The sequence below is a fragment of the Durio zibethinus genome, chromosome 18 (assembly GCF_047325235.1).
Source record: "Durio zibethinus cultivar Kanyao isolate XHJ-2024 chromosome 18, ASM4732523v1, whole genome shotgun sequence".
Taxonomy (NCBI): Eukaryota; Viridiplantae; Streptophyta; class Magnoliopsida; order Malvales; family Malvaceae; genus Durio; species Durio zibethinus.
Window position 1 is genome coordinate 15,547,479 of NC_143179.1, and position 18,304 is coordinate 15,565,782.

Genomic DNA, 18,304 nt, shown 5'->3' on the forward strand with positions numbered 1-18,304 from the left:
TACAATATTAAATTATAATGGATTAATTCTCTCTTTTGACGGACCGGAAACGCGGAAACCCTGTGCGGCTGTGCCTGTTAGGATTAAGGTAACTAACTCTCACTGCCACATAAATAATTTTTCATAAAAGGACTAAAGGCTCCTTTGCAACGGAGGAGGCGTTTGAGCCACCCATTCTGGTTTACGATAAACGACAAAGAGGGAATGGGAAAAAGGAACTGGTGGTTCCAAAGGCATCACCAGCACCAGCCACCATAGCTATTTTAAACTAAATGGACCATTACTGCTACTGTTTCTGCAATCTGCTAGTGCCAGTAAAATAAAGAAGAGAAAAGAAAAATAACAAGCAACAAACAGTGATCGCCGCTGCTCTCGCAGTTCTCAAAGACTCAAACAATTGGCATTGCAATTGCATGACTTACCATGAACAACATCGTCTGCAAGGCTTCGAGTTTGAGCCATGCAACTCTCACACCCAATACAAATTCTTCATTATTTCCTGTGAACAAAAGCCCTTGTCTCTCCAACAAATATTGCATTGCGTTTTCCACTGTTAAAAACAGAGCCAAAACTTTTTTGCTGACAAACAAGTACGTGAAAAGAGCGAGAGATTTCGATGGAGAAGAAGAAGAAAAAGAAGACGAAGCAAAAGCAAACAGGAACAGGAAAGTGTACTGTGAAGTGGAAGTACTTTCCTGGAGGGAAAGACGAATTAAAGCTGAAATTTCTGTTTCCGCTGACATTGATTCCGTCTGGAATGCTCTCACTGATTATGAACGTCTTGCTGATTTTATTCCTAATCTTGTTTGCAGGTTCACCCTTTTTTCCCTTTCTTATGTTTCTTTCTTCAATTTTCTTTAGAAAAAAAAAAGAAATTATTACTATAATTTATCAATTTTGGGTCATTTTTTTAATTAAATATGATTTGTTTTCCTTTTGATTTTTAACAATTCTGAGCAAGTAAAAGAGAAATAACAAGCATAAGAATATTATGTCTTTGCAATTGTAAATAGGGTTGTTGATATTTGTAATAATTTAAATAGATTTTGCAACATGATTTTGTTTCTTATATATCATGCACTTTTTAATTTTTATTTTACACATAAAGAAAAAATCATTCTCCATATTAATCCATCTTCAAACTTATCATCTTTATCCTTGGACTATATTCATCATGTGGTAATGTCCCAAAATATCTATGCCACCATTGCAAATTTGTCGAATACTCTATATATTAAGCCCTTGAAACCTTATAAAGAGAATGTCGTATCTCCTTGAACTGTCCTCCTCCTAATGTGCCTTAAGGAATTAAGCCCCCTTCTTTACAGCATGGAATGACAAGGCTAAAGCTAATATTGAAGAACAACTCACTCACATGTAGATCATGAATGCTTCATGTTGTGGTTATGTGTGGTTATGGTTAAATTGAAATGATGTTTTTGTCAGTTTTGGTTGGATAAATTCTTTAACTTTTACTCTTGATAAATTGTGAAGTCTACTATATTCTCTGTTTATTTGCTAGAGTATAAAAAATTATCGGTGGTGAACTATTAATTGGAGAATCTACACAAACCTGTTAAAATCAACTGTCCACACCTTCATTAGTTGTAGTTAATATCAGTTTGAATCAAAATTCTTGTAGTCAATGCTTATCTCCTTCCCCTCACTTCCTTCTCTGTTATTTGACTGCAATGAACAAAATTGTTAGTGGAAGGATTCCTTGCCCACATCCTGGACGAATATGGTTGGAGCAGAGAGGTTTGCAAAGGGCATTATATTGGCATATTGAAGCACGTGTTGTTCTTGATCTCCAAGAAATTCCTGATTCAGTAAGCATCCTAAGCCCTCTAGTTATAGTGTTGAATCATGGCATAAATATTAGTAATTGTCTATTGGTCAATCCTAGGATTTTGCTCCTCATATATATTCTCCTTGCAGTAATACTAATGGGTGTTGTTTCCCATATCTGTTTTTATCAATTTTTTTTTAATAAATTTTGTTGTATAATTGACTGGAAGGCTTTGTTTTTCTGAAGTTGGCACCTTATAGGCTGGAAGCTATCCTTGTGTAACATTTTCCATTTCCCATGAAAACTGCTACCTCCTTGTTAGGCAGGCAAAATTAGTAGAACTCCAATCTGCAATATTTTTCTATAGATTTTACTTTGTGGTTATCATCATGATTATGTTGAGCTTTAGCAGTGCCAGGAGCAGATGCCACTGTCACCAGCACTACCATCATAGCATCCAAAAAATCTATTCACCTGGCAATTATAAAGTTAATCCCTACCCAGTTTCTGTCTATTTGGGGGCTAATAATTTCAGACATAGGTTTGATATACTAATCTTTTATTTACACTTATTTCATTTCAATTACTGTGTGGGCATGGAGCTTAGAATGATGATCGGGTTGAATAATATCTAGAGACCTTCACATATCCACATCTTCATGCTGGTCACAATCTTATAGATCATGAGATAGGACTAAAAGAGGCAAAGAGAGCTTGGTGTTGATGCTGGTCGAGCATTTTGTTGCAGTTACTATTATAAAGAATGGATGAAAGAAAGAATAAATTCATTGGGGGACAAATTTTTGTTAACCTAAAGAATTACATGGTTCTAGATGCACCCATAGCATTTCCCTTGGTTGGTGCATGATCCCTCTACTCAAAGAGCAGGTTCGCATCCCCCCTTCCCCAAATCAAAAAAGAAAAAGGAATTACTTGGTTCTAGATGATAACTTTCATCAACTGTCACATTAAAAGCTTCCATTCTGTTATATAGCATACATGGGACTTAATTTTTGGTCCTTTGCATTTAATTGACAAAAATATTTGGAGGATTCACATTCAATTACTAATGAGATGCAAGACTGAAATTATTGCAATTGCAACTAAGAACTTGGAATTGAAGTTTGCGCCAAAGTTGGAGGATGGATATTGTAATTTGGCAAAATAGTTTGATCATAGGGCTTTGCCTTGGTTGGATATGAATAGCAGTCAATCATCTTTATCAAAAATAAGGTAGTTGATGGAATGTCTAGAATGAACTGGTTTAATGAGGGTGATACTTTTTGAGGATTTGAAATAAAGGCTTAAAGCATATATGAAACGAACATTAAGGAAGATTAATGTCCTGAAAAGCATTTAACCTATTAGTGCTCAACTATTAATAAAGACAGGGACTGCTAATCATCATACAAGTATTCCAGGCGGGCCCTTTTCCTGTGAACAGCTGACTGCAAGGAATGAATCTGAATTTTGGAGAAAATATTAGATATCTCTGCCTTGGCTTAGGAGTAAACAGAGGGAGCTAGTCTCTGTCATCCTCTTTTTACTGACATTGTGCAATCTTCCTTTCTTCAAGCTTAAAAATTAATTAAGCCCTAGTTCCTCTACCAACCACGGATCCTTGACCACTACTGATATAATTTGCTATTTGATCCATGAAATATTTCGAGCACCTCTTTTAGTCATAATGCCATAATTTTTGGAGAAAATATAAAATTATCTTTTGACTATGTGATCATGTGTGGGCTTTGAGTGAATAATTGAAGATGGAGAAGGCTCATGAAGACAAGCTATGCTAAGCTCAATCTTTAATTTTGGGCAAGGTGGGTCCATGAAGCCACTAATTTGCTGGTTTATAAAGCGACACTCTTTGAAACAGAAAATAGGTTTTTCAACTGAAATTGACTCAGCTGCTAGTGGTCATTAACTAAAATTGCATCTTTTCTGTCAAATGGATTGATAGAAAGCTCTGACTTTTAATGTTTACAAAGCATTTTTTAAAGAACTAAAATCCGAAAAAGCTTGAAAGGAAAGGGGAGTTATGTTTCATGAAAACACATGGATAGATTTTTGGCAGCTACGAAATTGAAATGGTGTTTAGAGAAGAGGTTTATTCAGCTTTATTTGCTTTGGATTGTTTATTTGTGCATAATTCAATTTGAGCTCTTCATTTTTCTTTCATATTTTTAATTTTTACAAATTGAAATGGTGTTTGGAGAAAAGGTTTATTCAGCTTTATTTGCTTTGGATTGTTTATTTGTGCTTAATTGAATTTGAGCTCTTTTCATTTGTCTTTCATATTTTTAATTTTCACATGTGCCTTTCTGTTCTCTTTAATATGTACAAGCTTTATAAGTTTTTGCTTGTGATTCAGTCCAATGGTTGTGAACTCCTTTTTTCCATGGTTGATGGAGATTTTAAGAAGTTTGAAGGGAAATGGTTAGTCAAATCTGGAACAAGGTAGCATCAATGTTCTCTATTTCATATCTGACGTGTTTTGGAATTCATGCTTTTATCATATCATGTAAAAACCTATGTTCTCTTTGACATTGTTGCAGCTCTGGTACTACTATTTTATCATATGAAGTTAGTGTAATTCCAAGATTTAACTTTCCTGCCATTTTCCTGGAGAGGATTATCAGATCTGATCTTCCTGTGAATCTTCGAGCGTTAGCTTGTCAAGCTGAAAAGAATTTTCATGGGAATCAGAAGATGTCAATAGCAAAAGATTTGGTTAGAACTTCTTTGCCTGTTCTTTCTTCACCTGGCATGGACTGGGATGGTGCACTCTTAAGAAAGGAGAAACCACCATCACTAGACCTAAGAGAAAGTTATGCTAGCTCCAATCTTGGTCCCCTGCTACCATCTTCAAGTGATTTGAATAGTAACTGGGGGGTTTATGGAAAAGTTTGCAGAATTGATAGGCCTTGCATGGTGGATGAAGTTCATCTTCGTAGATTTGATGGCCTATTGGTAACTGATTGATTCTAGTCCGTACTTATTGGGTCTTCCTGTTTGGTGGAAGGCCACTTGTATTTTAGCTATTGCTGATAAAATGACTTCTGTTTTAGCTGTTGCTGATAAAATGCTTTTGGGCTGAAGGAAAATGGAGGCGTACATCGCTGTGTTGTTGCTAGCATAACTGTTAAAGCTCCTGTTCGTGAAGTTTGGAATGTTTTAACTGCATATGAGAGTCTCCCAGAGTAAGCAATTGTGGTCTTGTTTCTTGAACTCCAGTCTAAGGATTAACTGCCATTGTTTCATTTGAACTTATTTTCAATTTCCACAGCTATCGGCATTAGTCGTTCTATTTCAATTCCCAAAGTGATAGGCATTAGTTTTTTTAATTTGTTAGTTTGGCAGCTTCTTTAACTCTATCTCTTAAAATTTTACATTCAATAGCCTTGTTAGTTAGGTCTTGTGACTCCACTTTGTAGCACTGTACCATTTACATTGGGTTTGAGACTCAAATAATTAGAATAATCTAATCCAGAAAAGTGAAAGTGATGTATGATACAATTGGGGAAGTACACAATAAGGGTTTCGGTTGGTAGGTGTAGAAAATTAGGGATTTTAGGCTTTAGAGCTACTGTAGGGATTAGAATTAGTGTTTAATTCAATTGAGGTTTTATCTCCGAAAAATGTGCTGGAATTTTGGGTGGCAGGAGAACTAGATTCAAGCAGTATGTATTTTTCTGTTAAGCAAAGATTAAAGAAGGCTATGCATGGTGTCATATGCTGTGAACAGTAGCTGAGGCATTATAAGTGTAGAAAGAAAAGAGGAGAAAAGGAAAGAGAGAAAATACTCAGTTAGCCAATTTATTTTACATTTTTGTATTTATGTCTCTTTGAAGTCTTTACCATCTATCTTGGTAGAGTTGGAATTTTATAAGGACTGAGTTATTGGCTAATTGAGTGCTCGGCCAAAAAAAAAATCATCAAAATAGAATTCTTTTAGATTTTTTTTTCCTACCTTTGAACACACTTTTTACTTTCAAAAATAAATGTAACCACTAAAGCAACAACTAAAGGAATGAATAAGGCCCAAATATATAACATAAAGACTAGATGTCATAATGACTTGACTAGAAAAACCTAGTGGACCAACACTAAATTAATTACAAAAATACAACTTGACATAATTAAAAATTTTGAAAATAACCTTGGACACCAAAACTCCATCAAAGTGATAAATTACTGTACTTTTGACATACTAACTATTATGGAAAATTTCCCTTGGACCAAAAGGACTTCTTGCTGGAAGAAGAATTCGGCCTTCAGCTTTCTGAATAGTTAAACTAAAAGGACCAAGCTATTATCTTGACATCATAATGTTTTCTCCTAGCATTCATTAACAATTTAGGAATTCATGAAAAAGGGAGAAATGGTGAGGAAAAAGAAACACTCATATTATATCAGTATACTTTGCTCTTTTTCAAAGCTGTATTAGGTTCTGCAGTCCTTGATACTTCAATTTACTCTTGAAAGCATGCCTTCATGAGGACTGCTTAGTTTATTTGAAGTAAGAGAACATCTTGTTGGACGCGTGCCTTAGGCCTCGCAGACTGGAGTGAAATTATACAAGGCTTAGAATGTGCTAGTTTGGAGTTATAGCTTCTTGGTGAGTAAATTAGGCATGAAGATATATATTTCTTTAGCACATGCTAACTTTGGTAATTATGAAGGTATTTGGCCTTAAATCAACATGTAAGGTATTTCACCATCATTCTTGTTTGGAGCATATATAGCTACAGAACTTACCAGTTACCACCTTTTCCCCACTGCTTTCACATTGATGATAAAATGGAATAGATTAGATTAAATAAATCTACAGTATTCAAATTTTAAGATCTTTCTAATCAAGTAAATGTAGACGTTGTTGCTCTTTCCTCATAAGTTTCATTTTTGCAGGATTGTTCCAAATTTAGCTATTAGTAAAGTTTTATCTCGCGAAAGCAACAAAGTTCGCATTCTTCAGGTACGAGTAAGATGTTGTTTTTTATGAAACATTTTCACTTTTAGAGTGCCATGGTAAATTGCTTTTGCATTCTATTGTTTTTGGTGCATGAATGATAAGTTGTTTCCCATCTTGTCTTATATGAACTTGTCCATATAGATTATGCAAGCCAACCCATCTCTTGAGAATTCTGTAATCATATCAGTATTGGATAATTAATCTAATTAACTTTTCTGTTTATTTGTTATAAGTTTAAAGACAATGAAAGAAATAACATTAAATAAAGAATTAACTCTATCATGTCTAACGCTTTATATGCACCAAATGTTAAGGATGTTTCCATACAAAAGATCAACTGAAGTACATTAATATTAATTAATGTTAGAAACCATCTTTTTCTAGAAATTGTTGGTGTTCTATATGAACCCCATACATCAATATGAACAAGAGCAAATGGCTTAGAAGACTTATAAGGCTGAATAGGAAATGATGTTTAGCAATTTGACAAATATCATTTTGAAAAAAAGATGGATTTTTATTCTTAAATAAATATGGAAACAAGTATTTGAAATAGTGAAAGTTAGGATGGCCTAACCTAAGATGCCACAACATTATGTCATTGTTACTAGAGAAAAAGATTGGCCCAAGACGACTCATTTGAGCTTGTCCACACATGGTACTTTCATCTTCAAAATAATGGGGTTCATCACTTTCCTTAGCATTGCCAATCATCCTTTCTGAGTCCAATTCTTGAAATACATAGTGGGTTGAGAAGAATTTAGCACAACATTTTAAATCAGGAGTTAATTTGCTAGTAGATAGCTAATTACAAAAGAGGTTTGGAACATGGAGAATATCACTTTTCGAGCAATTGCTGAAAGGGAACCATCGGCAATTTTAAGTTTTTGATTTCCTGCACACGGGCTACAAGAAAAAAATGATTTAGAACAACCTGTCATATGGTTTGTAATAGATGATCCATGGACAACTAGTAATGGAGGACACATTAAAAGCAACTGCTCGACGATTATTACCTTTTGAGCTAAGGAACAAAAGGAAGAAACATTGTTTAAGAATGTGTGGATTGAAATAGTTTATACAGTTGGTCTAACTGTTCCTTATTGAAAGGAGAAGTCTCTACAGTTCCTCTTGAATCATTCAAATTAGCTTGCTCCTTGACACCTATTTGAAATGCTCTCGATTCACAATTGGATGATCTTGGCTTCAAATTCTATAGTTTCCCATGTAGTTCTCAACCTGTATCTCTTGTGTATCGTGGCTTGTGGCAATGATCACACCATACTTTCTCGCCTTTTTTATTTTCCCATGCTGTCCAAATTGAGCATAAGACTAGATCTTAGTGGTAAGAGCAGAAGCTTTAGTAGTAGGTTAATTATTCTATCCCAATATCACCTTTCGTCGGCCTTCATCTCTTCTTACTTTAGCAAACATTCACAAAGAGTTGGCAGTGGTTTCCTACCAAGAATTCAGCGTTTAGCCTCATCTAGGTTCTTATTCAACCCTGCTAGAAAAACATATACTTTGTCATTTTTCATCCTTTTCATGTATCTTACACTATCATTTGCGCTCTCCTAATTTTCTTCATAACACAAGTCCAGTTCTTGCTACAATGCTTTCATCTCATTGTAATACTCTGTCACCTCTCGATCTTCTTGTTTAGAATGCCATAGTTTAGTCTTCAACTTAGATTTGAGATGAGTTTTCCATATCAAAGTATGTCTCTTTAACTGCTTCCCGTACTATGAAAAACTAAGAGTGAAATTGAATGTATATTGAAAAATTGCTCATAAAGAATTATGCAAGGACTTTAGGTTTATATACAACTAATTAATGGGTAAACTATGAAACTAAATCTTCCTAAAAACTGATCTTATAATTGAGGGATTGTTTATCCTAATTTTTTGTCCTTAATTTTAGGGAAACAAATACTTAATTCTAGGGATATAAATATAAATTATAGATTACAAGATTACAATCAGCTGTAAATATGTGTTTTCCCACACTCCCCCTCAAGCTGGTAACTAGGTGTTTTCCATTCCCAGCTTGGAAATAATTTCTTGAAATGTTGTACTACTGAAACCTTTAGTCAACACATTTGCAAGTTGACACATACGGTGTACCAATCAACCCACTATCTAGTTTGTCCTTTATGAAATGTCGGTATACTTCAATGTGTTAGTTCTATCATGTTGCACAGGATTGTGTGCAATGCTTATTGCAGACTTGTTATCACAGTAGAGTATCATTGGTCCATCTCACTTGATCTTCAAGTCTTCTAGGATAATCTTTAACTATAGTAGTTCACAAATTCCTTGAGCCATTGCTTTGAACTCTGTCTTAGCACTTGATCTTGCCATCACATTTTGTTTTTTACTCCTCCAAGTCACAAGATTACCACCTAGGAAAATGCAGTAGCCTGAGGTGGATCTTCTATCAGTTATTGAACCTGCATAATCAACATCTGTATATGTCTCTATAACCAGCCCGAAATTTCTTTGAATAATATATCTCTTCTAGGATTGGCCTTCAAATAGTGCAATACATGGTAGACAATCTATAGGTGCACTTCTTTGAGACTATGCATAAATTGACTTATCACGCTCACAATATATGTTATATCAGGTCTAGTATGTGAGAGATAAATAAGTCTTCCAACTAATCTTTGGTACATCTTTCTATTTACAGCAGTATTTTTTTAGCTTCTCCAAGTTTATGATTAGGATCTATAGGGGCATTAGCAAGTTTACATACGAGCTTCTTAGTTTTGTTCAAAAGATCCATCACATATTTTTGTTGTGAGATGAAAATACCATGCAGTGAGTGAGCTACTTCAATTCCTAGGAAGTACTTCAATCTCCTTAGCTCTTTTATCTCAAATTCACTAGCCAAACATTGTTTTAGAGATTCTCTTTCTTTTCCATCATCTCCAGTTACAATTATATCATCAGCATACACTAATAGAACTGTGACTCTCCCTAAATTAGAGTGCTTGATAAACAATATGTGATCTCCTTGACTCTGCTTATATCCCATTGCTAGCATCACTTTGGCAAATCTCCCGAACCAAGCCCTAGGAGATTGTTTAAGGTCATATAAAGCCTGTTTCAACTTGCATACTTTGTTTACTTCTAAATGACCTCTAAATCCCGGTGGAACCTTCATATATATTTTTTCTTCCAAACCACCATGTAGAAAAGCATTTTTTACATCAAATTGTTGAAGCTGCCAATTGTAATTTACAGCCAATGATAATAAAATCCTAACTGTATTCATCTTGGCAATTGGAACAAAAGTTTCCTGATAATCCACTCCATAAGTTTAAGTGTAGCCCTTAGCCACTAACTTGCCTTTATACCTTTCAATAGTACCATTCGTCTTGTATTTTACAGTGAAAACCCATTTATACCCAACTAGATTTTTTCCTTTAGCAACTCTACCAATTTTCATGTCTTATTTTTCTCTAAGGCCTCCATTTCTATTTTCATGACTTGCTTCCCTTTCTCATTGGATAATGCCTCGAATAATGTAGTTGGAACATAAATAGTGTTTAGGCTCACAAGAAAAATTTTGTAAGATGGTGAGAATTTTTCAAATGACACAAAATTAGATATTGGGTATAGTGGATGCTTAGTACATTCTTTGGTTCCTTTCCTAATGACAATAGGCAAATCATAATCACTAGTTATAGTTTTAGGAGAGTCATGGGCATTTTGAGAAACAGAGTCAAAGACTATAGTTACCTCATTTCCAGAGTTAGGATAGGTTCTTGGACTGATACTGGTTTAGGATCTGGAACTTTTCTTCTTTAGTACGCCTATAATTCCTTCATAGAATCAAGAACAATATTATCCTTTGTCACATCTTCTGTGTTTGGAATGGGTTCAGACTCAAATTCAATGTTTAACTTAGACTCAGAAGAATTAATGGGTGAAAATGTTGAAGAATAGGACAAATCTTATCTTCCATGAATGAAATCTCCCCCTGAAGATAAGGTTGAGTAAAAAATAGTTTATGTTCTTCAAAAGTGACATCTGCAAACACAAAATTTTTTTGTAGAAGGATAATAACACTTGTACCCTTTCTGAGTTGATGAATATACTACAAAAATGCACTTAATTGATCTAGGATCCAACTTTCCCCTATTGTGACTGTGAACATGAACAAATGATGTACAATCAAATATCCTAGGTGTGAGGTTGTTTGTGGCATTAAAGTGGGGATAGAATTGTGAGAGCAGTTCCATAGGAGTTTTAAATCCCAAAACCCTTGAAGGTAACCTATTTATAATATGTGTGGTAGTGAGAACAGCTTCCCCGTCGTAGGATTTGGGTACGTTTACTTGAAAAAGTAAAGCTCAGGTTGTGGCTAGTGAATGACTGTTTTTCCTTTTTGCCACTCCATTATGCTGTGGAGTATTAACACAAGATGAGTTATAGATAATCCCCTCCTTTTGAAAATAGGTAGATAAACTTTGGTTGAAATAGTCTATTGCATTATCAAACCTAAATCTCTTGATTTTCACTCCAAATTGATTCTGGATCATGTTTTGGAAGCTTAAAAACACACTATTCACATCTGATTTAGATTTAAGTAAAAATAACTATGAGACCTTGGTACAATCATCTATGAAAGAAACAAACCACCTTGCATCCGAAATATTTGAAATTGTAGAAGGACCCCATATGTCACTATGAATCAAGTAAAATGGAGTAAAACTTCTTTTATTGCTAATTGAAAAAGACACACGCCTATGCTTTGCAAGTTCACAAACATCACAATGAAAATTGTTGGCATTTAATCCTTTGAACAAATAAGGAAACATGTGTTTCAAAGTTCCAAAAGAAGGATGTCTAAGATGAAAATGATAAAGTCGGATTTTGTCTTTATTGGGAGATTTTTCAGAAAGAAATGAAAAAGGTAAACTATTCTTGATATTACTTGTGTTGTTTTATGTCTCAAGATAGTGTAGTTTATCCTTCTCCTTAGTAAGTCCAATCTTTTTCCCCGAACTCTGGTTTTGAAATTCACAATAAGAGGGATAAAAAGTTACTTTGCAGTTCATATCTCTGATAAGTTTTTGTATAGATATCAGATTAGTAGACAATCTAGGAACATGAAGAACATTTTTAAGAACAAACAAGAGATTAATGTGAACATCTCCTAATCCTACCAAAGTGAACCATCTGCAACAACAATTTTTTTATTACCAGGACACAGGGTGTATGTACTAAACTTCTGTGAGGAATGTGTCATATGGTTTGTGGCTCCTGAGTCAATGACCTAAGAACTTGTAATAGGCTTAATCGAAACATTTAATCCATGAGAACTAGAATCTTTACCTGAACTAGATATCTTACCCAAGGAACATACCCCAGTAGGCTTTTCAAGGGTTTTCAATAAGCTTCTCAGCTTCTTAATCTCTTTTCTGTCCAACTCTCCTTGTTTCTGAGACATTTGTAGTACTTCGATGATTTTCCTAGTTGACACTTCCTCAAATTGGATGGTAGTGATATCTTTTTTTGAACTGAAACAAATCTTAAGATATAACCAAAAATGACTCATAGCAATGAAGGCTAAAGAAGGAAAAAATAAAACGGCTACGAAGGCCTTAACAGGGTTCGGCAATGAAGGCCTAAAATAAAAGTCAGAATGAAGGTTGAAAATTTTGCTTCCCATGAAGAGCCTAAAGCTCTGATAACATGTGAAAAACTAAGAGTAAAACTGAATGTATATTGAAAAATTGCTCATAAAGAATTATACAAGCCACTTAGGTTTATAAACAACTCACTAGTGGGTAAACTAAAAAACTAAATCTTCCTAAAAAGTGATCCTACAATTGAGGGATTGTCTATCCTAATTTTTTGTCCTTAATTCTATGGATACAAATATAAATATACAGATTACAATATTACAATCAACTGTAAATAAGTGTTTTCCCACACATCTCTTGCAGTTGGCCAAAACAAATAGGTTTTTCCAATCGTTGGCTTTATGGAATTTACAAGTCACTCAATCACTAAAAGATTCTTAGATCTCCATGTCTTCAATCTTGGGTCATTGTTAGTTGGTTTCTTGATCTCGCATGTCAAATGGCCAAGTTTTCCCTTGCCATCAATCTTGAGCTTCATTGATTGCGCCCATCTAGATAATTTTTACCATTTAGTTTGTGAACGGTCAATTGGATAGATGGATTTTCAAATCCATTAATATTTACGGCAGAAACACCTCCACTAACAGCACCTGCGGATGCTATGCCCTTTTGTCCAGTCATGGTTGTTTTGACCATCTTGAATTTTGAGTGAAATGCCTAAGCTTTGATACTATGTGAATAGAACAGAGGAGAAAGAGAAGATAACTTCTTATTAATTAATAAGAGAGTTACAAAGATTTAAATAGACTAAACTTTAAAATGTAAAATTTAACTTTCTATCTACCTTAGCATAATTCTAGGAACTAAATAACAACCTAATCACCTAAAAATCCAAATCTATTAACATTGAACAGTTTAGATTTTATAACAAAAAATCCTGATATTTATACAGGACCATTTCAGATTTGGCCTCTTAAATAAGATGCTTTTAAGAAGCATCATCAATTTGGAGATCTCTAGTAGCTCAACCAAATATGAAGAAAGTTTAGCCTGGCTCATTTTATAATGTAATCAGTTCCTTTTTGCAGGAAGGATGTAAGGGTCTATTGTATATGGTACTTCATGCACGAGTTGTTTTAGATCTGCATGAAGAACTTGAACAAGAGATCAGTTTTGAGCAGGTTGAAGGGGATTTTGACTCATTTCAAGGAAGATGGCTTCTAGAGCAACTTGGAAGTCATCACACACTACTGAAGTACTCTGTGGAGTCAAAAATGCACAGAGATTCCCTTCTTTCTGAAGCTATCATGGAAGAGGTATGTAAATTATGCACTCTAATGCATTCTGCTTTTCATTTTTCACCGACTGTCTAGTTCCTATTCTACAGTTAATGTATCCAATGAAGGATTGTAAGTGTAACTGGAAAACAAATGTTTGAGTGTAAAGAACTAAAGATTTTTTTTTTTTTTTCTAAACTCTTGTTACTTGGTGCATGTTTACTTGAACCATGGAATAAGAATTGCTCTGTGTTGAGTACCCTGGTAGAATGTTTTTGAAATAGCAGCCTTTCTTGACCTTCGAACTTAGATTTCACGAAATCATAAACTACATATAACTCATTCTACTTATATAGATAAAGACACTACTTTCCAATGCAGTCATACCTTGTAGCAGATAACGATCCAAATGAATATGCAAAAGTCGTGGATTGATGTCAACATTTATGTTTGCATAATGAGTTTATATGAACTCTTGTACAACTTTATGTGAATATCCATAATTCTTTATTTCTGGCCAACAAATATCCGTAATTTAATCCTCATGAGAAATGTAATTTGTCCTTCTTGTACCTGCAATACATGTTTGTTTTAGAACCAAATTTAGAAGCCTGCAAGGTGTGTTGCGAGATAATTGTTCTCCTTCCAAGGAAGAGTCTCCACCCTTGTGGGAATATATGAAAGACAGGATCGTAGGCATCCTTGTGGTTCCTTAACTATTGTAAAGGGGAAAAAAGAGTCTCATCCCTTAATATTTTTGGCCATTTTGTTGATTTATTTTGTACATACACGTTTTTCATTTTCAAAAGAAAGAACCCATTAAAAGAATATTGATGTTTTACTCTTCTGACCTTGTAGGTTATATATGAAGATCTACCATCCAATTTATGTGCAATTCGAGATTATGTTGAAAAAAGAGTGGCACAAATTTCCTTGGAAACACATGAAAACCGACAACTTTCGGGGCAACAAACTTCCTCCTCCAGCAACGACAATGAAACAGACTATAGTGATACTACTGAGAAGGATTTGGATTCCATTAGTCCTAATTCGCTTAGACAAAGACCTAGAGTTCCGGGCTTGCAAAGGGATGTTGAAGTCCTCAAAACTGAGCTCCTGAAATTTATATCTGAACATGGACAGGAAGGATTTATGCCCATGAGAAAGCAACTTCGTTTGCATGGCAGAGTGGATATTGAGAAAGCGATCACACACATGGGTGGATTTAGAAGGATTGCGTCATTGATGAATCTCTCCCTTGCATACAAACAACGCAAACCAAAGGGCTATTGGGACAACCTTGAGAATCTACAGGAGGAGGTGGATTGTTTTTGTGAACGTTTCAAGTGATTGATCATAGTAGTTTTTCTATTTAACTCAATATTCTAGCCCCATACACAAGAGGCAATCAGTCAAATGAAATTGGAAAGCATGCATGTCTTGATGGAATGCATTTTTTCATCCTCATTAAAAATATCAAATGGTAGAAAGTTATTGCAGTACAGAATCATAATATGTACAAGTTGATGATCATAAACTACCTAATTGGCCATTTTTACCTTTCAGATTAGCCGATTCCAGAGGAGCTGGGGGATGGACCCTTCATTTATGCCCAGTAGAAAGTCTTTTGAGCGTGCAGGTATTTCAATTGTGATACAGTTGCTTGCATTCTAACTATAGGTTGCTTTAGCTTTATGTTCTGGATTATTAGCATCAAATATTTGGTGTCACTGTTGTCTTCCATCAACCCCAGCAATTTAACGTACTGGAAAGTAGTTTTACAGAGAAGCATGCGAAATGCTTCTGCTACGTAGTAGTTAAGAGAAGAAAACTATTCGCATTAAATAGTCTAAGAACTTTACTAAGAGCGAATGAAATAATTTCTCTTTTCTGTTTAATTTGAATGGTTATAGGGCGTTATGACATCGCACGTGCATTGGAGAAATGGGGGGGTCTTCATGAAGTTTCTCGTCTACTGTCTCTCAAGGTGAGACAGAGACACCCCACCCGCAGACAGCCGCAAACTACTGCCAAGGAAAAACCGATTGACAACATAGCAAGCAGTGATAAAGAAAGTGAAGAGAAGGCTCCAATATCAAAGCCATATATTTCGCAAAATACACAAAAGTGGCTCACAAAGCTAAAAGATTTGGACATTAATTGGGTTGAATGAATGTGTACGTAGTACTACTACTTTTCTCCAAATTTTTTAACGTCTCTCTCTGCTTCTTTTTGCTTATCTTCTTTCTATAATGCTGCTAATCGGACAAAGATTTAATGGTTTTTGAGGCTACTAGCTATGAAGACAGTTATCATGAGCGAGTTAAGTTGACAAGGATAAGGATAATTAATAAGCTTGTGACCAACCAGGGTCGGGGAAGTGTAGATATTTAATTTTGGTTATTAATATTTTATTTTTATAAATTTTTTAAGTTATTAAAGTTGAGGATAAGTAAAAAAAAGTAATAAAATTATTTTAGTGAAAGTTATTTTACGAAATAAGTGATAACACTATTTTAGTGAATTATTTTACGGAACAGTTATTTATTGAATAATCTTTTTACAGAATAATTATTTACGGAACAACTATTTAAGGAATAATTCATTCATGGAATAATATTTTTATGAAACAATTATTTTAGAACAACTTTTTCAAAAAACAATATCAACACTTTTATTGAAAATTTTTTCACAAAAAGTTACTTCACTAGAGTTATTTTACAAAAGACGTTTAACCGAATGTTATTTTACAAAATAAAAATGTGAAAATAACCTTTGAATATAGCAGGGTTCTTAGGTTAATTCCATCATTAAGATATTTCAAATTAATTTCACTATTAAGATATTTTAAAGAGTTTAGTTTGGTGGATCATATATAGAGATAATTAAGAGATTTCATCTTAATCTTTCCTTGAAATATGAGTGTTTTTCTTTTTCTCTTTTTCCTTTAGAACAAATAGTGAACTTTATGTTCACTATATATGTCATTAAAAGCTAATTAAACTCTTATTAGACAATGCATAAACACTTTTTGTAATTATCAATTTCATCATTATTCCATTCAATATTCAAGATATGTAACTCTTATTCTTGAACCTATAAATAGGAGTTTTTGCAATTCATTAGGAACTTTTGAAACTTTGGTAGATTTTTCATAACTTTCTCTCAAACTCTCTCTGTAATCTTATCTTTTTAAATCTTTCTTTTAGCCCTATTCTCTTCTCGACTTAGTCTTATTTCACCACCTACCATCACTTGTCGTTGCACTTAATACTCAAGATATATAACTCTTATTCTTGAACTTTATAAATATGAGTTTTTACAATTCATTGGGAACTTTTGGGACTTTGGCAAATTTCTCACAACTTTCTTTGAAACTCTCTTTGCAATAATCTCTTCCTAAATCTTTCTTTCAACTTTATTCTCTTCCTGACTCAGTCTTATTTCATCACCTATTACCACCTGTCACTGCACTTAATACTTTAGGATCTGTTTTAATCTTTCTCTCTATCGTCTCTTGACATATCTTGTTCTACTTGTTTGTAATGCTTTCTAACCTCAACAAAAAACCCCTTTACATTTTGACAACCCCGTTGGGAAAAAATGATTACATTGGGTTGAACTTCACCGGAGACATAATATGAGCCACTTTGTTAGATATAAAAATCCTAATGCCACAAGAATACTTAATGGTGGAGCAATAATCTAGTTAGAACGTTAATTCTTTCATATTAGAAGTTTAATTAGTTACAAATATTTTAATCTTCACTTTTTACTATTTTTCAATTAACTAAGCATTTTTTTTACTATTATTATTTAGTACATACACGTTTAAGAATTTCAATTAATTGATAAAAAGCTTAACGTGAGAAAAATGAAAAGCCAACAAATGTAGATTCTAATGCATGCTTCTTTATCAAATATTGCAAAAGTGATGAAAATATTTACCTTTCTATAACTTTAAGGAAAAAGTCATTACCTTAAACTGTGTTGAGAGTTTTCTTTAATTGTACATGAGATTAATGTTTAAAATCAAATTGAGATACAAAGTTAATATGGCCGTCATGTTGAATCAACTTTTAATGGCCGCAATTTAACACATCTTTCTTTGAATTAAATTAATCTCCTTAGTATAAGTTGAGAAAAAAATATACGCTTAATACATAATGGAGTTTGATCACTTTATTTTTGGGTGGAGAATTCACCTCCCTAGTCAAATTGAGAATCACTTATTGGTTGTAGCTTTATCACTCATTCTTTGGCCGTTACTATATTATTCATATTTGCTATCAAATAAACCTCTTTAGTACCAAGTTGATGATTATCTCCAAATTGAAAATTGTTTTTTGGCTATAGCTATATTGCTTATTCTTTGGCCACAATTTTATTCTTCATACTTACTATCAAATAAGTTCACTTGATATCAAGTTGAGAATTATCTCTCTCTTATAAATTAAAAATACGATTATTGGTCACAATTTTATCGCTTATTTCTTGGCCTTAATCTCTTAGGTACTATGATGTAAATCATTTTGATAATTTTTGGCTACAGCTTCATTGCTTTTATTTGGATTAAACATCTCATTTGTATTGTTTTGAGAAGTTATCTTCCTAATATAAAGTAGAGAGTTCTCCTTCGCCGCACATACAATTAGGGTTATTATTATAAA

The 18,304-nt window shown here is 33.8% G+C and overlaps 1 protein-coding gene across 1 annotated transcript; it reads left to right on the plus strand.

The window, feature by feature from the left end:
• Nucleotides 1-146: 146 nt before the first annotated feature.
• On the plus strand, nt 147-15,873 carry LOC111299726 (polyketide cyclase/dehydrase/lipid transporter). The gene is made up of 10 exons (XM_022895131.2): nt 147-812; nt 1,709-1,829; nt 4,164-4,249; nt 4,348-4,762; nt 4,892-4,992; nt 6,701-6,767; nt 13,446-13,673; nt 14,493-14,954; nt 15,201-15,273; nt 15,548-15,873. Exons 1-10 carry the CDS (start codon nt 424-426, stop codon nt 15,805-15,807), a joined length of 2,202 nt encoding a protein of 733 aa, XP_022750866.2. The 5' UTR covers nt 147-423; the 3' UTR covers nt 15,808-15,873.
• The last annotated feature ends 2,431 nt before the right edge of the window (nt 15,874-18,304 follow it).

Coding starts and splice junctions, on each gene's coding strand:
- LOC111299726 (XM_022895131.2), top strand. CDS start 424: ATGAACAACATCGTCTGCAAGGCTTCGAGTTTGAGCCATGCAACTCTC. Junction 813..1,708: donor ATTCCTAATCTTGTTTGCAG/GTTCACCCTTTT, acceptor CAAAATTGTTAG/TGGAAGGATTCCTTGCCCAC. Junction 6,768..13,445: donor ACAAAGTTCGCATTCTTCAG/GTACGAGTAAGA, acceptor TCCTTTTTGCAG/GAAGGATGTAAGGGTCTATT.